General features: G+C 35.7%; 1 protein-coding gene across 1 annotated transcript in view; it reads right to left on the bottom strand.

The window, feature by feature from the left end:
• Positions 1-19801, bottom strand: part of CNKSR2 (connector enhancer of kinase suppressor of Ras 2) — a gene marked incomplete at both ends in the record, with an annotated part of 61548 nt that extends 41747 nt beyond the window's left edge. Inside the window, 5 exons of the mRNA XM_010010295.1 lie at positions 332-546; positions 2181-2270; positions 5691-5902; positions 9648-9781; positions 19655-19801. Coding sequence (XP_010008597.1) covers positions 332-546; positions 2181-2270; positions 5691-5902; positions 9648-9781; positions 19655-19801 — 798 coding nt within the window. The remainder of the gene's footprint in view (positions 1-331; positions 547-2180; positions 2271-5690; positions 5903-9647; positions 9782-19654) is intronic.
• Between the last annotated feature and the right edge of the window lie 1951 nt (positions 19802-21752).

Genomic DNA, 21752 nt, shown 5'->3' on the forward strand with positions numbered 1-21752 from the left:
CTTAGCATATTGCAGTGACAGAGATGCTGGAAAGAAGGTTTCTAGTCAGTCTGGAAACTGCTGCTTCTTCCCTTTCCATCAGTGCCAAGTAAGTCAAGACAGAGATATCACACTCCATTTCAAACATGATATCTTCTAGTTAAAGGAAAAAGACTGGTGTCCATACCACATTTGTAACAGCAAAATAAAGAATTCTGAAGTATTTCTTTGAGATTCTAGTTATTGTACAAAGAATAAGAACCTGTGCAACAGCAGAAATCCAACAGATGTTTCAACACCCCTATAAAACCAAGAGAGAGCACTGACTTTTGTTAATGTTACTTTTACTTACGTGGTACAAAGAAGTTTCTGGTCCAGGTGTGCCCATGACTTCTTGTCTCAATGCATCCATTTGTAAACTAGGCAACAGCGAATAATGACTTGGACTACTACTCTTGTCTCCCTTCTTTTTGGACTTTTTCCCAGTATCTTTTTTGCTGTTCCTCTGAAACATGTAGTCTTCTTGACCTATTTTCTCATTGCTCATATAGCGAAGCAATGAATTTTCTGTTGGAAGAAAAGTAATGCAAAATATCATTGTGAATTATTGTATGTATGTTAATCCTGTGTCCAAAATACATAATATTCCTGTTAAGATCTATTGACAGTTTTAACTCTTCCAGACTATTTCATTAACAAAACCCATTTGCTTCTTTGTTCTGTATATAATAAGAAAGCAATCTTTTGGTAGGGAAAATTCATGATTCTTCTTGTTTTCTGGTATCTTTAAAAATAAAATGAACAAAATATAAAAGAAGCCCCACATCAATAAATTTCATCTTGGAGTGTTCAAAAAATGAGCAATGATACACTTATGATCATCATATCTGTAATCATTTTTTTAAACAAGATTCTATTGAATACAAATGACTATGGTGCCATACATTTAAAAGTAATTTGCGTTGAACATTCATTTGAGATCATTCACGGTGTCATCCATACTTTCCCTGAATACTCTTCCAGCATCTACCATCGTGTAGCTCAGGGACATCCTGATGTTTGACATCCAGAAGTGATGTTTGTGAATTTAGGAAACCTCAGCAGATTTGTCATTCATGAAGCTGTCTGGTCTTTCTTTGTCTTAAATGTGAACTTCTAGTATCCACAACCTACTGTGGCAAGAGGTTCCTTAGCCTGAATCCAAAGTGCACAGAGAGCTAGCTCTTTTTAACCAGCACTCAATAGAGGCATTTGATACCTCTTGGGTCTTGTTTCAGAAAAAAATAGACAAACCTATTACCTTACTTTATTCCACACAGGATTTTTATAAATTTTAATTTTTTCCTGCCTAAATTCTCCCAAACTTATAATGGCCAGCCTACTGAATTGACCCCACTACATAAATCTGATCATTTTTGTTGTCTCCTAAACTTTCTTCAATTCTACTGTATTTTTCTGAAGAGATGAAGAGACCGGAACTGCACACACACCCAGCATGAGCAAGAACTTACACAGCAGCTTAAGAAAATTTCTTAATTTATTTTGTATTCTTTTCCTAATAATTCCTAACAGTTTTTTCCTTTTTTTTTTTTTTTTTTTGATCTTTACTGAACATTTACTTAATGTTTTTATAGAAATGTCAATCATTACTGTAACATTTCATTTCTGGGAGATAATAGCCACCTCAGAGGTTATCATTTTGAATGTGAAGTTACATTTCTGAGCCTCACAAACCAGAATTTTGAAGAACTTATCCTTGATTATTTTGAGGTGAATCCCATGCTGCTCTAGAATGTTTTTGATGCAAAAAGAACTCATGAAGACAGAGAAATGTGAGATATAATTCTCATTTAAGCATAACAATATTTATCAGTAATAACCATACATTTGTCCACTAGCATTATAAAATTAAGGCCACTTTAAAAAGGGACTGGATAATACAGCTAAATCAATGAAATGCCAATATAGAGTTAAAGCAAACTGCAGGGCTTTGCAGTCATGATTTTCTTTTGCCTGGCTGAGCAACCTCCTCAGTCCTAGTAGAGGCTCTACAAAAACTTAAGTATACATAATGGAAGAACCTCAAACAGGTTCACAAAAATATGTATCTAAGCAAGCAGCAAAATGATGTTGAAATATATAGGTTAAAGCATGATAAAACCCATAATGCCTTGTACAAGATGTGTGTTCAGATCACTTACCTCTCCTACTCTCTCTTTTTATTTTATTGGGGTCTTCATAATCCCCCACCCAGTTATATTCTACTGGCATAGAAATAGGCCTTAGTTTCCCTGGAAACAGAGGAAAAAATTGAGATCATGCACCATACGGCAGCATTAAACTAACATTCTTTAGGAGAAGGAACAAATTATGTGCTAAGCTGCTATTCTGCAGGGTTGCTTACGAAAGAGGATCCAGCATCGCCTCTGAATAAGAGGTTAAGAGAGGAGTTCTGTTTGCTTTACCAGACAAGAAGCAGCTAAGTATTTAATGGATTTGGGGTTTTTTTAAGTTTAGAAAATAAATCCAGTGCCCTAAAAAATCATCAGCAGAATGACATTAGAGACTGAAAAATGCATTCAAATTACTTTAGTTTTCACTGAACAATATCTATTTATTATTCTGGAAGCCCCTGGCACACACGTGGAGAGAACTGTTTTAAAGCATATGTGAATTGTTAAGTAACAGAAATGTGTCCACATCACTAAAGTACCTTCACAAATAGCATCGTTGCTGTGGGCTTAAAAGATCCATCAGCGACTGAGTAAGAAAGGAAGCAGAAAACCTCTATGTGTAATTTCTTTTGTAGGATTTCATCCACAGAAAGCAAAGTACATTACTGTTGGTAAATTCACTTTGGTTTCAGACAGCATGAGGCAGAAAAGCTGAAGACTGTTATATGTTTAAAATTTTTATTTGGAAGCTGCTGAATTGATTTTAAAAGATGTGCACTATGATTTCTGCTTAAGGATTCCCCAAATATAGTTGGAAATTCAGTGAAAGTGTGGTATGTAACTTAGAGGGGTTACTTGAAGTGGTCTGAAGTTTTTAGCAAGTTAAATAGTATATTGAAAGGAAACATAGAATAGCATAGCATATGGCACAGTATCTGGCAGACTTGAAACAAAATGTTTTCACAACAAGGTCAGCCTTTGCTCTTTTTTAAATCAGCCTACTGATAACAAAACTGAAAAGTGGGAAATAATTTGTTTTTAAAAGTAGCAGAGCTTACAGTAAAAAATTATTAATCTTGTTAATTATTTTAGTAGAAAACCCCTACATAAAAGTGATCAGTCTTACTCCACATTTCTGAGGTAAATCCATGACACAGTGAAAAAGAATATAAATACTCAAACATGTCTATCGACCTGTTGAAGTATGGCATTCATGGGAAATACACCAATACCTTGCAGGCAGCACAATGTTAAAAGGTTGTACTGTCTTTTTAAATAATTGACAAAAAAGTTGTACGTTCTGTACAGACCACAGCATCAGGTCACAAATACATCATTGCTCAGGAAATACCACATATATATTTAACTTTTAATTTATAATTTATTTTACTATTTAGGGACACATATTTAAGCCTGATTGAAGCGGTGAGATTTACAGCACACAGTTAAGAAGTAATTTCCTGAGTGGGGATGTATTCGGCTCATGTATACTTGATCGGAAGTAACTTTCCAAGGTTACTTTTTCTAGAAATACAACATTCTCTTCTTTCTGAGGCTGAACTGACAGTACCTTACTGAAAGGACCTAAACACTTAAAAAGGTAGAAAAGCTATAAAATCATGTGAAGTTTGATTGTTACCAAAAGCTATAGCCAAAACAAATTTTCTACAAAATCTCTAGCTGTTCAAAGTGCATGTTTTTTGTAGCTAGCAGTAAACATGAAATGACCAAGTTTGTTTCTTTTCCTTAAACTCAGGTTTCATTCCCCTGCTATCCCTGCTTATCTTGTTCTTGCTGATCCCCATGGATTCCCTATATCTGTTTTCCCAGGTGACTAGACTCAGGAAAATGTCTTCCTTTGGACGCGAACAAAAGCTTTCTGAGGCAACAATTACACAACAGCTAGAATTATAGCAACAATTATACAACATGAAAGAAAAATCTCCCTGTTAACATTGTCAAAAAATGTCAAAAGATTCCAATAAATTATGGAGAGTCCTATTAACCTCTCACAAAGGAGGACTGAGAAATAATTGAAAAAAAAAAAATTAACACCACTACAAAATTAATAAGTACGTGTTGAAAATAATTATCTCTTTAGGCCTTGGAACTCTGTTTGACCTTCTTTAATGGGTCACCATGAGCCAGAAGAGCATTATTGTCATTTTCCACATTTCTGTGAAATCCTAAAGTCATGCCTAGCCACAAATCTTATGCTAACAAATGCCATATGGGAAACTTTAATGCTGAAATTACAATTTTTAGAAAACACACTTAAATGAAAGTGGACTCAATGGTGTAAATTCATTAAAAAAGAAGTGAGATCAAAAGTGAAAGGCTGTATAACACGTGTTAAATAATGACTGATTTTCAGGGCGGTCTTTGATCCATGTATTTATAAACTTTTCTGCTAATAGAAGAAAAGGCTAAAAGAGCTAACCTGTAACAGAATAATGGATTCAACAGTCCTTGAAGAAGCAATGTGTTCTTTTCACTCTAGACTACCAGAATTAAAATTTAACATCTGGAACAGAGGGTACATCTCTCTTAATGGAACCGACTGCGTCCACCAACTGTAATAGTTGAAAAACTGGAGTAATAAAATTGACATGCCCACTTTGAAAACTTAACAGTTCTTTTGTACTCTATGGGCATGGTCAGAAAGCACCTGAACACCCTTTGAAATCAAAAGGATACCGAGGATGTGCAGCAGGATTGTGTAGTTGTGTAGAAAGGGTGCATAGAAAGGGTGCATTTTATGAAAACGTACCCTTTAATGTTGTGTGAGCACATTGCTCTAGGCCCTGAGGATACTTTACACAGCTCAAGCTCCATTTATATCAAGGTTCTCAAGTGATTTTGGAGCTTGTCTGCATGACGTACTAAATCTATGCTTCCTCATAAATTAAGTCTGTTTTCTTCTCAAAAGGATATGATGTCAGGATTACTATAACAATTTCAACATACAGCTTGTGCTCAGTTTAAAAACTGGATGAAAATAGAAAGAAGGATGAAAAAATATTCAAGTGTGTGCTCAGCTAATACCACAGTAGTCAAAATACCTTTTTTAAACATGAGATTTCCTCTTCATTTTCTTTTATATCCTAACAACTCTATGAGTGCACAGTTTTACACTTGACAAAAAAAAAAACAATTCTCCCATCCCAAAGGTGAAACAACTTACAATACTAGCTAAAGAAAGACTTCCAACAGATTCAAAGGGAAAATAATCTGGAGGATCAAGGTTTGAGGAGTAGAACTCTCACCAGAAATTGGTTTGAGTTCTCACCCTAAATAAGTCAAAATCCAAAATGTGGAAGTAGCATGAATGCGCGTGTGTGTTTCCCTATCATAGTAACTAATATATCTTTTCTTGCACACAATAAGCTTGTAGGCTGAACTTGGACTAAAGCAGTACAGAATTGTTAGCAAAATCAATACCCATTGAAAAGATTTTCATTCTTAAAAACAAAAGCAGATGCACAAAAATCCTAAAGTCAATAAATGGTGATTATCCTTATTAGATTAATGCCATACCATATGTTGGTGTGCTCTCTCTCCTTCCAGGACCACTTGTTCTTCCTTTCTCATACTCATAGCAGTATAGAACTGCATCTTCTTCAACCACATTAAAACGTTTCCGATATTCCTGGTCAAGAAATGAGTTTGGAGATTCGGATCCTGTATGAACTGGCTTGCCCACTATATGTCTGCCAACATCATCACATGGGAGATTTCCCTTTTCATCCCTTTAATAAACAAGAGAGGTTTTTAATACATTGGGATAAGACATTGGGTTTTGGTGTTTTGTCTTTTTTTTTCTATGCATATTTCAACAAACTGTGAATATGTCAATACTTAATACAAGCAGGAAACAGGTATCATCTACCAACATCAGGATCACACATCATACATACATATGTACTCATGTATGTGCCAGTTATCTCACACATGTCTGCTTATTCAATTCTTTTACAAACTGTATCCATCTACCGGTTTCTCTTGAAAAGAATCATAGAAATAAAGCTGACATTCAGCTACTCTTTTTTTTTTCGTTTCTTTTCTTTTTTTTTTTTTTAAATCTACCTAGCATTTTGTGATTTAGGGAAGAGAAACAATGTCAACATTACTTTTTTAAACTTGAATTTTTAAATACATATTGCAAGCATGGACAAATTCAATCTGGTTCTTTACAAACTAATCCCAGAGCAAGAACCAGGGACTCATGATGTACAAGACATTTGACATAGTCTTACACAATCAGTTTAGGTCCAGAAGTCACATAGCAGTACCAAATAGGGTGTGTAGCACCTGATCATGAGCTGCTATCCCAGGACAGCAATGCATTGCAAGGCATGCACTTTGCAGTTTGTGTACAGATCCCCAAGATAATGGCTTTTTCCTCTCCTACACCCCTCCTCCACTCTCTGAAAATACAAACTACTAAAGGCATCAAATAAGAGAGCAAGGTGTGCCTGGGGTAGGAGTCCTCTCTTTGCATTTTATGAAGCAGGGCTCAGTAAACCTGCTGTTAGTACTGTGCCTGGAGATGGCTGCAACAGACCTAATCAGACAGTAATTTCTGGGTAGCAAAATGGATGAGAGGTAGTCAAAAGAGCAGCTGGGGCCTCATGCTGGGCATGAGGCCTTGGTGGCCTTCTGCCCCTCTGGACTGCCATGTAAGTTCCAAGCCAGCTGTGTGCTGACCCATACTTCCTTTGGTTCCCTGAGGCTCCATCTAAGGATGAAGCAAACCCTCATGGGATCCAGGCAGCCATGGAGGATAAGGAAGGGCTGTCCTTCCTTGGCTGCAACAGCACAGTGCCACAACTCCCCACTAACCACTTTGCCAGGCTGCTTTCCCAGCGTAGGCATGGTGTTGGCTCATCAAGGGGCTGGTGCAGCCCCACTGGTGCTGTGAGATCATCTCCAGTCATGGAAAGACTTTCTGTGGTGACAGTGCTGGGGGATCCCAGGAGGTACCATGACAGAGATTGACATAAACCAGCCAAATGCTAGTTGATGCTACAGCTACCATCAAGGGCTGGCACAAGGAATTCTCTGTAATAAGTGATAAGCCTGAGCTGAAGGGATCTTTACGACAAGCATGGAGGGAAGTGTAGAGTCACCAGGCAAACACCCTTTGCCACAGCCCTCTGGAGTTGAAGGCTTCAGTTCTCACCACTGAAGGTGGCTTCAGGCATGGATTCAGGCTTTTACAATTTACAATAAAATATCAAGACTTTTACTCCATTCCAGTAACAAAAGGAGGGTTTGCTTGGTTGGATGTTTGTTTTGTGTTTTGCTTTTTGATTTTTTTTTTCCTTTGGAACAGCAACAACAAACTGAGAAACAGATGCTGAACAATTCGATAATACCCAAAATCAAGACATGCTTAAATACAGTTAATCATGGACAAAATAAACTGATGAAATGCCAAAACAGATTATTCAGAAACACTGTACACTGTGTGACAGGTTTGTGAAATGAAGTATAGCCTGTCAGGATTAAGCTGATAAAAAAATTCAAATGTACAAAGCTTAATCTCTCTGTAAGATTACAGCTTGTACTAATATGTATTAGAAGATTTAATCAGAGTTGGTCTAAGGTAGTACATTATAATCATCATATAAGAAATGTTATTTACAAATAATAAAAATGCATTTTGAACGTCTCAGTTTCTAGAGCGGAACTCAAAAACTGCTGAGCAATTAATATTTGCTAAAAATACTTCAAAAAAGAGGATGCATTTCTTATCAAATTAAATTATTTTTGTTGTGGTAAACATGATCAGCAGCAGTACAAAGGCACTATTTCTTTTAAGATAGTTTCGGTTTCAGGAGCAACAGGTCTTTACCATATAACTACTGCATTCAAAGAGAAACCTAAGACTATGTCTTGGTTGGGGTTTCTTTTTGCAGCTTTTTTACACTAATGGGTTAGAATAAAATAGTTGACTTTTTTCTGTGGGTAGACTACATAAAGATGTTAAAATACTTACATAGGCATAGCAAAATACTCATATCAGAGAGATAAAAGACACATTCAATTCCTATGAGCAATTCAAGTGTCATGACTGACAATGTTTTTATTTAATTATAAGAAATAAAAATACTGAACTAGACTATGTATTCTGTTTGTCTCCTTGTCACATTAAGACAGATACTAGAGCAATTGTGTTAACAAGTTCAACTGTGTTATACATGTGTCATATTTGAAATAAAATGGCATTTTTTTCTCCAAGAAATAAAATCAAGCCAGGTAAAGATGAGGCAGTGATGAGGAAGAAATGGCTTCACAAAAGTCTTCTGACAACATCTATATCATGAAGTGGAAAGCCACTCTTCTGCCCTGAAAGGTTTTTCCTATCTCTTAAAAGTAAGAATTTATTATGAAATCACAACTTCTCCTCCCTACTAGGCAATTTAATTTGCTATATACCTCACTCCTGGATAACCCCAGGAAAGTCTTGTCAGTATCAGCTCATACATCTTTTTAATTGGCTAGAAGAGTTACTGATAAGAAAGTCTAAGAAAAACTCAGCTACAAGGAACTCAGCTATAAGAAAAGATATGCTGCCCCTACAACCCTTTCAAGAAAGTTAACTAAAAGAAAAGCAAGAAGTAATTTAAAAACACATTGACTGCACATATGATAGTCTGTGTCTAAGAATATGGAAGCTTTAAAAATACTGATTCCTCTAAAATACTTTCCTAGACTTCTGGGTAGCTACTTCCATATTATTTATATGCCATAATTCTCTCAGATTTTTAGGAAAGGAACATCTGTGTACATTATGGAATTATACTGAATCATTTGAGGTCGTGTGAGGGTAGGGTGATAAATCTGAAGGAGGATCTGCTGATTTCCTGGCTTAGCAAGCTCAGAGGCCTGGGAAAGATGAAAATACCCACGCCAGGTGGCAGGTCAGAGTAGCAGATATGTTTGCAGGGAACAGCATGGTGACTGCAGAATCTTGCAGAGTAGCAACACTAAAACACAATCCTGAAATTTGCTCTAAGACTAACAAATCAACGATATCTAGAAAACACTACAGCAGAACAGAACAGTGCTGTGCTTGAAGTTGCAAGTTTCTTGCTTTTAGCTCAGCCTCCCTTGTTGTATCATGATCATTAGGAGAGGGGACAGACAGGAAATTTTCCCTGGTTATAGATTTAGGGTTTCAGATAATTTTTGCTCTTCTGAAATGCAATGAGACTGTTACAGACAATAGATTATCCCATATTTGAGAAAATAGGATACAGAACCCTTTTTTGTAAAGGCTACTGTCTGTTTTGCAGACAAGACGCTGATTCACACCAACACACACACACACGCAAAACATGCCTACTCTTAATAACCAGTTCACCTGCAAAATGAAGTATTATCAGCCTAATCCCACAGGGGAGGCTGATAAACAGGTAGGAACAGAATGGTCAGTTACTTTACAAATATTTTTTTACATTGAATTATACCTGAAATGATCTTGTTTACCTTGGAACATAAGGTTCTGTTGGAGGCGGGGGTATGTAGAGATCCTGAAGGGCAGAGCTATCTCTTTTTGTAGGTGTGCTGATAGTGCTGGATGGTGTAGCAACACTGCTTGTAGGACTTCTAGGAATAAGAGGCTGGTTCAAAAGAGAGAAAAATAATCAAGATTATCCTTATATATAAGACATTTTTATTTGAAAAAGCTATAAACATTCTGTAGCTCAGAAAGTTAAAGAAATGTTTAATGTTCTAATATTTTGTGTGCTTTTAAACTGACTGAAAACAAACACTCATGCTAAGGAGTCTATGAACGGACATGTATTGTGCTTATAAATTTGACTCCTCTGATTACATCTTTTTTCCCTTTTGCACAGAGAGATTGCCAATGCCCATAAAAACAGTAATCAGTAGAGCCATTGGTAAAATTTTAATGAGTAAATAACATCCAGTGAATCTCTTAATTAAACTAATATTGTAAAGAAAAAGTCTAGTGTTTACAGTAAAAGGTGCATAAGTAGGCATTAAATTGAATGTCATCTCCTCCATCTGCTTTACAGCTTAAGAATTAATGGTAAGAGGTTCAGTTTATGTCTGCAGATGCTGTAAAGTCAGGTACTGCATCCTCAGAGCACACGTGCTGTGAGATAGCATAAACTGGAGATTATTATTATTCCTCGCTCCCCTGAGCACACTCCTTACAAAGTAACATTTACTCACAGGCAAATGAATTGTACACCCCTTGCAGAATAATCATGCATTCTGGCTATCATTCCTCTTAATCACATATCTCTCTCTCTCATTAATTAGGCACTCCTTTTTGTTCCTCAACTTCACTATCTTGGCTAGCTAAATAATGACCAGCCATTTGAAGTCTTCATTAAATCACTGTAGGGCTAGAAATTACAGCAAGATTTTCTAACAGTCTCTATACAGATATAGAAAAAGGAAATTAAAAGAAAACTTTGATTGCTTTAGTCTACTTAATAACATGTCTGCCTAATAACAAAAGCCTGATGTTGCTTGGCTTGTGTGATAGCTATAGTTAAGCAGAAGAAAAAGAAAAATGGCAAAACAGCAGGTACAACAGTATCTTCACATACCCTAAAATTAATCTAATATTAAACAAATGCTGAGTTTTGCTTTGAAAGAGTTCTTTACTTTCCCCTCCATCTCTCAGAAGTGAACTTCTTGAAGAAAGAAGTGTTGGGGTTAAAGAGAGTTCACTGTATCTTTAATTTCTGACCTAAATAACTACTGAAGGACACAAGCATTTCTCATTGTATTAGTAACACAGAAGCCCTAAATACTGACTGAATGGGTGTGTAGAAAGATTCTTCTACCAGCACTATTAAGAATACATTATGACAGACCAATAGGGCATTCCGTTCTCATTTTCTAGGTGTTAATCCTGACACTGCAGCATTATGCCTACTGCAGAAAACCCCAAAAGCTCAACAGCAGGAACGTTTTCAAAATGTTGGCCTTTTATAAGCTAGTGATGAGCCATTCAGATTTATGCTTATCAAGCAAAGCCTCCACCATTGCATTACTTTTTATTCAATCTGTATGTAAGAACAATGCATGCCACCTAGGAAACCTCATCCTTTAGCCAGTTACTGCCTTGTACTAGGAACAAGGCTGTGTCAGATGTTACTTATCTCAAACATAATAAAATATATGCTTAAAATTTTCCTCTTAAAACTTTGCAAGACCACCTTTAGAGCAACAGCTACAAACTAACACAAGTTTTCTCTTTTTGAATGTCAGGAAACCATCTCCTGTAAACAATGATACTGCTAAATTCTTTCCTTGCTCATTAGAGTTAATGTCAGTGTTCTGTAGCCAGGCCAATCAAGGACTGTCAGTATTTACAGGAAGAGAGGGAGAAAGACACACACACACACACAACCAGACAGGTAAAAGACTTCACAACCACTAAAAACAAGAAGACGGAAGTCTGCAAAAATAAGAATAAAGTTGGGGGCAAAGCTGGGTAAAAAATAAATTAAAAATAAAAATAAAAATTCAGAAAACCAAAGATTTTATCCTTTAAATTTTCATTTGTGACACTGTAGCCACAGACATCCTTGAACCACCCACTAAGACAACACTGGTTATTTCCTTTCTGATACCTTGCACTTCTGTGACAAGCACACTTTGGGGCTTGCTAAGTAGCCTGTAGAACTAATAGCCATTTTAAGGAAAAAGAATTTTGTGACCTAGACCCTGTTTACACTTGTTAAGCTGAGGCTGTTGTTGTTCGTGGCTCATACTGACAGAGGCACTGGAAGGAAGACAAGTTGGGTAGGTGGATTTGCGCTTTTCCACTTTGAGGAAGAAGACAGCCTTTTACTTTACCTGCATGAAAAGTCAGATAAAAGGAAAGGGAGCCCTAGAGACTAGACTGATGGCAATCAATCAGAGTTTATGGTCTATGTCACATAAGGAAAAACACGCTCAACATGACAGAGATCTGGACTTACAACAGGTTCATGAGCCTTTAGTGGTCCTGACCAGCTTCTGGAAGGCTGGAGGACACAGGTAAAGAATTTCCCTTATGTTACAGACTAGGATTAACTTATTTAAATTGGTTGGACTCAATGATCTTAAGGGTGACTGCAATAGGAAGACATGTTAATCAGTGTACCACAGAAAACCACAAGTTATTCAGCTACCTGAAAGTAACAGGTTTCCCTTGAACTGGTCCTATGTCTGACACTTTCAAAAATTACAGTGCAATTGGTGACAGTCTGAAAGACTGTGGTGCCTCATAGAATGGCAAAGTGGTCTAACTTCCCATGGCACCTGGAGCTCTTAAGGGGATGGAAACTGTAATAAAATCTAGTGGAAGCACAATCCTGTAGGACTGTTTCAAAACTATGATTTATCTTTTCCATAATTGTGTCATATTGTCAAAGTCAACTCTCCAGCTTATTTCCACAAAAACAGAAAAGCTGTGAAATTAGAAAAAAAGAAAGAATCCAAATTTAAAAATAGGTCTTTTTTTTTTTTTTAAATAAATATATACACCACTTCACCAGAAGATCACTAGCTTGGTAAAAACTGTTACATAGTAGAAGTATTCAAATGGTCTCTCATGGTAACAGCTCAACACACTGAGGACAAGGTAACTACCACCTTGTGCTTTAGCAGTTCAGCTTTCATTTTATAAATGATTAAAAGTCTTCAGACCCTTCTGGCTGAAAACACAGCCTTCAGATTATGGCCTGCAGGTTCAGTGCATCTACATGGCTTCTTGCATTGCAGTTTAGAAAGACCACAATTGTTCAGTTCCAGTCAATCTGTGCACCTGCAAATAAATCAGCCATGTAGCTCTCCAGTTCAATGGCAGCCATTCAGTGGACGATACATAGGCACATTAAACAGAAAAAGACATGGATATCCACTGAGGTATTTCTGAATTGGATGCCTTGGAGATCAGTTTTACCACTGAGTTAATTCCCTTCCAATGGCTAGAGCTTTTTCCTGCTGCAGTCCCTTTTGGTAGGCTGTCCAGGGCAAGTGAGATTGCTGAAACAGCAATATAATGAAGAAGTTTTCAGGTCCAAAAAGTTAAATAATTGACCCATGGGAACAGCTTTCCAGAGAAATTTAGAAGTTACATATTAAAACTCGAATAGTTTCAATAATGTAATGCAACAGACTCTTCATCAATCTTAACCCACAATGACAGACACAAAATCCGTATTTCAATACATTTTGGAGTACTATTTCTCAAACATGTTGGATGCACCATCCTCCTTCAGGATCATTAGTCTTTATGGTCCTTTTCCCACACTGTCAGTTGGCCAGGAAACAGATAATCAATAGTCTTTACTTACAGCAGCTTAGTTTCTTTAACACAGGGAAATAAGAAGTCCCAATACATACTGGCTGATAACCCACACTTAGCTCCCCTCTCCTCCAGATGCACTGTCCCCAGTTGTGCTGCCCTGCAGTCCCTACCCTCTTCCTCCTACCAGGACCTATTGCTGCTTTTCCCATGCCCAATACTGAAGGAACTGAGAGGGTGCCCCCAGTAAGTCAGAATATTATTTTTGCTTTCTCTCTTTAAACAATGAATGTAATTAATATTTAATACATACTATCCAAAATTCTTTTTAATGTTTTTTAAAACTCTTTGAATCTTTCATTAACTCTCTTGGAAACTACAATATATAGTTTGAGAAACATTGCTCCACAAAAAGACATAGAATTTTTTAAAACATAAGCAAAACCAATACAAAATTTTAAGTGGTAATATCCTTATACAGTATTTGCGTCAGTAAACAAATTGTACTGCTAATATATTTTTCATATTGGATCAAGGTTATGACAATTTATTGGACAGAATGTTTCCAATAAAATACATTTTTTATAAGAGCAACTATGCCACAAAGTAATGAAATGCTGTAATTCATACTTTGTAGGAAAACCCAGTCAGAATCCATTTTAACAGTGGTGCAAAGAATGCCCAACTCCCATATAGTTAAAATACAACTAAGCAACCAAAGAGCAAACAAGTTAGTATTTTATTCAAATTTAATGATTAAAAAGTGCAAGGTCATTAATTTTACTTACTTAAAAATCACAAAACCAGAATATAGCACTGTTGCTAGATCAATGAAAGAGGCAATATAATCACATAAGGAAAAATAATAAAAATAATAAAAGTAGTGTTTTCTCTCAGAAAAGGACTGTGTTGTTACTGTTCCTGTTGCTTCTTAGGAGGCTGAAAAGCTGAATATATAATTGTGGAGATATGATCCATATCTAATCCCAAATAAAGTCTCTTTAATGAACTGCAGATACTGAGCTGTTGGTGATTTTGCAACAGTACAATTTAATCACATACAAAACAGTACAGTGAACTATTTTAAATATACAAAAGATGTCTTAAATAAGCTTGTTGAAGAGTGTGACAGTGTCTAAGAGGGGTTGGAAGGTTTCTTTCCAAGTCAACATAGAAGATGTGGTTGGCAGCCGGACTGGCCCCAAACTCACTGACATCAGTAAGAGCCTTTTCCCTGATACCGGTGGGTGCAGTCCAGATCAGCTGAGCCATGGAAACATATGACTCTACCACTCATTTTCTGAGTTATAAAGAAACTGGATGAAGAGTCTTCCACACTGTAGTCGAAGTCCAGTTTCTTTTGACTAATTAATAAAGAATTTTCCAGGAGGCAAAGGAGGACTTTGCAGCTAGCTGCTTGCTAGTGTGATAGTGACTTACATTAAGATTTCATTTGCTCCAAGAATCTTCTCATTTGAAATTTCCACCCTTGTTCAAACAGCACTTCAGGAAGTCTCCCTTTGAAACCTCCCCAAAATAACACAAAGTGGAAAGGAGAAATAAAACAGACAATTTGGAGTAGAGGACATTTATTTAAGGTAGTTTTTGACCCAGAGCAAAATTTGGAGAGTTCAAAGATAATTAAGTTATCTCTATATTATGTAATAAAATAAAAAAGATAAAGATTAAACTTAATTGGTTTGTTCAATGCATTCAGTAGCAGTCAGAAATTAAAACATTGTGATCTGAAATATCATACTGGGCTTTCACATAACTGATCAGTGTATCAGAAAAAGTAACTGAAAGGCAAATTTAGTAAGATTTGTCTTGCAGGCATAATATAATATTATTTATGGTACAATACCATATTAATGAATACTTTCAATTGCAAAGGCAACCACAAAATTCCCCAAGGCCACAGCTGTCTAATTTGAATGTTACAAAAGCAGTAATGAAAAACACAGGCTGAAAAATACCTTCACTTTACAAATTTGGATATGACTCCAGAATGCATCAAGGGAGAACTCTGATTACCTGTAAGAAGTTAGATACTGATGGATATTAAAACATACAATAACTAATTGACTGAAAAGAAAAAAGCAAAACAACAGCACTTCCTTTAATCAGGTCACAAGGGGGAAAAAAAGAAGAATGCTTTTCCTTCTGTACTCATTGACCTTAGAGCTGGAATTCGTGCACTTGTAAATACAAACTCACTATCTAATGGTGCATAGCATAGCCGTAGGCTAATTGTATTATTTTACTGTACATTAAGCCATTCAATACCAATTTCAGGACTGCTACACAGAATGCATAATTCTTTTCCTTCTTCTTTCTTTCCCCTAACTTCTCATATTTATTCTAAGGATAAGAATATTTGTGAAAGGTATGAAAATACCGCATTATTGCTAAAAGGAAAAAATACCCAAAGAATTACTCAATAATTATGTAGACTGCATTTAACTCCTAATTCATAGCAAGACTGCAATGTGAAGGCAGAGCTGTTCAAAGTAAATCACTGAACATTCTAAGATGTATTTATGCCAATTAGTAACCAGTTAATATCTGAATGATCTAAAAGCATTTTCCTCCCAGAGACCATGAATATTTGGCCTGCATATGGCTTATCTAGATCACTGACGGTGGACAGCAAACTCTTAAAAATTTCCACATCAGTATGCATAATTTAATTACCAGGATGCCCTGTCACTGACACACCAAACTGCTTGATACACTGGTAGTACCTGCATACTGCCTGAACTGGAAGACTCATCTAGCATTTTCCCAGCTTACCGGCATACTTAGTACCTCTCCATTAAGTCTGTCTTTTCATCTAGCTGCAAATGGAAAGCTTCATGTTTTTACATACAATTACTGACTGAACAAGCAGAATGTAATTTACCAATAATACCTCAACATTATTCACTTTCAGCTAAAATTTAGTTTTGAAGGCTCTCAATTAAAACATCCCAGGGTAAATCTCAATGTAAATGAGTCTCTTAATTTAATTCACTGAAATATTTACTGTCTACATTTGCTGCAACAGCTGTTCAACATATTCATTGGTGGGGTACATACAAAAACTCAATCTCTGCTTATGCGTCATCCTCCTTACATTAGGGCAAACGTCCACCTTCCCACCTCACTCAATGCAATTTGATAAGGATGTGACACCACATTTTTCCTCTGTTCAGTCCATTTGCAGAACCAAAAAAACACAGTGGACAGTTTGCCAATTCTAATTCCCATTTTATCAGAAATTAATCCCCATATCTTATTCTAGAGTCCTTTGACTATTTTGCTCATATTTTGTACTTTAACAGAATTATTACTGAGTCATAATTTCTTTATAGCCTGTGTCTGTTGAATAATACATATGGTTCAATTAACTTAGCTCTGGGATGACAGCACAGTTATAATATTCTCAATTATTTCATGACATCCTGATATAGGAAAAAAGTTATCATCATTTTTCCTGCTTCCAAAGGTGATGGAAGTACTGCTTTTCCTAATTCTTTTTTTTTTTTTTTTTAATTTGCTATCATCACTTTACTCCTCTCCTCTTAACACTACGTCCCAAGTTCTTATTACAGAATAGCACTCTTATCTGAATCAGGAATGTTAAGAAATTTCAGAACAGGCATAGGGAAAATTGCAATTACAAAACTTAGTTTTATGGAAGGTTTTTTTTTTATTATTTTAAAGTAGATTCTGTTAAATAAACATAAGTTCTTCATCTTTTGAATAGCTTCAAAATTACACTTCACTCGGACTGCTCTTGCTTGTTATTAATCAAATATAATCTTCACTGCTTGATAATACTGGTTTCACACTTAGGTTACATTTAAACTTTAACATCAGCTGACTTTAACATCTGTTCACCTGTTATCTACATAAATCAACAAAAGAAATCCCTACTTTATGCAGCTTCTGAAGTTTGTGTTCACTTCACACTGGAGCTTTTTCAACATCAGACTACTTAGGAAAACTGCTGTTTCTCACACTGAAATCATAAATTACAACAGACATACATATGCACACTGCACACACAAGCATAGAATGAGGTTCTGGCCTTTTCCTAGTGTCATGTTTGTTAATATCAGAACAATATCATCATGATATCAGAATAATCTCTTTAACGTTGAATAGCATCTGTATTTGGACTCCTATTAGCCTTAATGATATTTCCTATGCTACCAGCAAAAATCTGCCATACTCAAACCAATACTCCCACTACCCCCTTCCCAAACCTGTAAAATTACAGAAGACCTCTATCTAGGGTCAGTCTCATCTAATACAGATAATCTACATTTGAGCTAGCTGTCCAGACCTCCCTTTATTATCAAATGGAGAGAAAAAGGCATGCACAATGTTCAGTTCACCTGATCCTAAGGCAAATCAGTCTGAAATAGGCCAAGATGAATGAACCAGTACCTGTTATATATGCCTGATGGCCAGAGCAAAAATGAGAAACCTGAATGATATGTAGATATGTACACAGCAGATATCTGAAGTTAGATCAGTTGAATAGCACCCTAGTATCTGTATTGAACTAATGATGCTGAGATGCAAATCAAAGATAAATACAATACACTAAAAGATGACTGGATTTTTGCTTCTGGAAGCAAGTGTGGAGTTTTTGAGCAGGCCCACAACTTAAGCTCATGATTGCATTTGCTGTAAAAGGACCACAGGAATCCTGACTTTCCTACTGGACTTTTAGTTTAAATGGTGGAAATTAGTTTCTGTCCAATTTCTTCCCACCCTTTTGGAATATCCTGTCTTGAATTAATTGCTCATTTGCAGTTGTCTGCATCAAGGACCAATGTCAGAAACTTCTGTCATGGGGTCTTCAGTGTAATTATTCTAGGAGCAAATGGTTAAGTGAAGCAAAAAGGAACTATTTAGGAGAATAACCCAATTCACCCAAAGAAGTACCATATTCACCCAAAGAGGATTTAGGCTGAAAGAATTTTACCTAATTTAAAGCAATGATGTGCATTTTTTTGTTTGTATTGATATTCTTACTGAAGCTATGGTAAAGTGAAGTCTTCTAGTATGGTCATTCATACAGTCATATCATGCATACGGATTTGCAATATTATTTTCAGACACTAATAAGATAGTTTTTTATCACATGTCTAGTCAGTTCTTTATATCTGAAAGACCAAGACATCTCAGTCATTCAAAAATTACTCAGTTTCAAAGACAATGATGTATTTAACCATTATAAAATAATTTATATATATATACTTATTTGAAATAAGTTCTTCAATGCATTAGTTCTTTTTATAAATCTCTCAATTTTTTAAATGGCAAAGACCACAGCTGCTAGCAGTGCCATTTCCATATCTCATTTTCCTTTTGCCCAATCCTTGAAGAAGTCTTTTCTCTCTCAAATATGCTCAATTTCAAATTAGACTTTTTACTGTGATAATAAAAATGTCCCAAAGTATGCAATCCTTACACAAAGAAAAGACATTTCTAAACAATGTTTTATCTGCACTGAATGAAAAAAGGGATTATTGTTAGTTCTATCTGTTGATTATAATCTTTTGTTAGTCTGGACATAACTTTTATTTCCTAGAGTAATCCATCACAGTGACATTTTATCCTACAGTGAAACATGAAAGCTTTAATGAAACCATTCCATGGTTTTCAGCACATTGCAGGCTTACTAAGATTAAAGGCCTAGCTGGACATCCTATGCTACACCTTTTTACATGCAAGGGTTCAATCTCAATGACAGCTTTGACTCAAATGCGACTTTATTTACATGAGCAAATTTTGATGGTCAAGTGGTTTAGTGAGTAAAATCACCTTATAAATTCTCCTATAACTCCATCATTGATCAAACTGAGAACTCAAGATCTTTCCACCCCTTCTTTCTTTAAGGTTATACTGCCTGAGAGCTTAACAAGAAGTCAAACTAAAATTTATTATTTTCTGAAGTATGCTTGCTTTCCATTGGCTAGAAAAATTACCTGGGGCTACATTTCTGCATTGAAAAACACTGGGATGATTACTTCCTAAATTTGAAGAGTTCTATTAACAGGTTTAATTTCTATTGAGCCTATGAGAACAAACTGCAGAGAAACAATTTTTCAAAGTATGCAAGAGTAAATCCATATGCTGCTGAGATGAAGCACAATAAAGCATCACTGAGATAATCTATAGTTAAAATGATGGTGTATGACTTATGATTAAGCTTCATTACCTGCAGAGCAAGGGGCTTCCATCTCATATTTTTCAGTAAAGCTGGTGCTGAGGTAAGCATGCTCTGAGGTCGCTTTTTCAAAGTTAAGATAACACCACTCGGATCCTCTCGTAGTGCATTCACCAAATTTTTCAACTGCCACCCCACCTGGTAACCAGTAAAATCATTACAATAAAATTGAGGTACAGTATTCAATATGTAATGTTCCCTTTTTAAATAAGATTAGTAAAATAACATAATAGGAGTGTATATATATATATTAAAGGAGATTAACTCTAGAATGTCAAAAATAAGTTACTGCATAATAATCATGTCAACTAAAATTATTCTAATGCATTAAGATGCATACGCATCATATCAGGTTTTAGAATTCATAAACTACTGTTACTCCACTGTAAATGCACAATTAAATCTCAAACCATTTTCAAAATGAGCTCTGGTACATAGATTTTAGAAAGTTAAAAAGCCATGGCTTCTGCATTGACAGTTCAATTCAAAACTGAGCATTTCATACTCCATGGTTACTATTTACAGTCCACTAATCACATATAGTCGTATTACTTCTACTCCTAGCAGCTTATGCAAGCACAAACCAGTTCAGAAAAATCTTCTACTCTTGACACTGCTATAAAAATAAAATCAGAATCACAATGCCTTTTTATTTATATTTTTAATAGTACTTCTTTCATGATGATTTCAGAAACAAATACAGTAAATTAATGGTAGAAATGTAGTCTAGCCACTACTTGAGTATTAGCCCGAAGTAAACATTTTCCTACAGCATTTTGAAATATTCTAAAATTAAGAACTTGGCTAACATGGAATGCAAGAAGTCTTTATTCATAATTGCAGGATAGAACTTTCTAAAACATTTAGTTTGCATTTTTGAAAACTACTTCAAATACTAAAACAGTACAACTCATGACAATGGTTTTCAGTCTAAGTAATACCTAATATTAGGTATCTATCTTGAAATGCTTCAAGATATTAAATATTTGCACTCTCAAGTTTGGCACTTAGATTAGCAATACACAATCATACATCCCTTTAAAATCTTGGCTTGCAGACTTAGAAAGTGATCATTTCTGCAAACTTGACAGTGTTTCTACCCTTTTATTTCCTCTCTCCCCCGAAACAAAGAAGTATGCTTTCCTGATATTTAAAGGATCACAGTTAAAATATTTTCCTGCTTTCACAACTTGTACAAGAACAATGTTCAAAAGCAACTGAACCGATTGAAAAGTGAAATTCTTACTGAGAAAACATCTAAAAAACTGAAGTGATAAGTTAACATTATTGTAAAAAGGTTAGTTTGTATCATGTCAATATATTTGAAAATATCTATTTTTTTTTTGCCTTTGTTCAGGCAATGTGAACAAAGAGAATGCAGTTGTTCCTTATCATTGGTATACTGCAATATGACACGTATTTGCTTCCTATGTTTAAGTAAGTTGTTGCTACTTACTCTTTACCTTACTCCCTATTACACCAAAACTCACTTTGCTTATTATCACCAACACTAATACTTACCGACAACTTTGAATTACAGACGTGGTTCAAACCTCACCACTCTTCCTCAGCTACTGTGAACCCATCTGTCCCATTTTCACCACAGTAAAGTTGATTATATCCAGGATGTACCTCTACAGTAATGTTATTGTATACAAAGAAACAGGGTTTTGACAACATGCATCTTTATGAAATATTTTCCAGCTTCCACAGAAGACTTTAAGCATGCTGTCATTCTTACTTTCAGTCCAATGTGCTAGGCATACGGCTCTTATACTTTGAATAAAATGAAACACAAATGTAATCAACTTCAGCTCAATTCCCACATCCCAGTGAAGTCTCCGTTTTGTTTCAACAGCATCTAACCCGAGTCTTTGTAAGTCCAAGCTTTGTGTCTTAGTATTACAATTTTATGAAAAAATACTTTGCTATTTACAATACTGTTTTCCTACTCCGAGAGACTTCCACTAGTGCTCAGAAACAATGTATTCTCTGTAGTTCCATAATGTCACCATAGGCATATGCAAGGTTTCATTTGCTGCCCGAAAGAAGGAATTCAAGGCCTACTGTTCATGTAAGCTGTTGCTCT

Source organism: Nestor notabilis, unplaced genomic scaffold (assembly GCF_000696875.1).
Source record: "Nestor notabilis isolate BGI_N333 unplaced genomic scaffold, ASM69687v1 scaffold7332, whole genome shotgun sequence".
NCBI lineage: Eukaryota > Metazoa > Chordata > Aves > Psittaciformes > Psittacidae > Nestor > Nestor notabilis.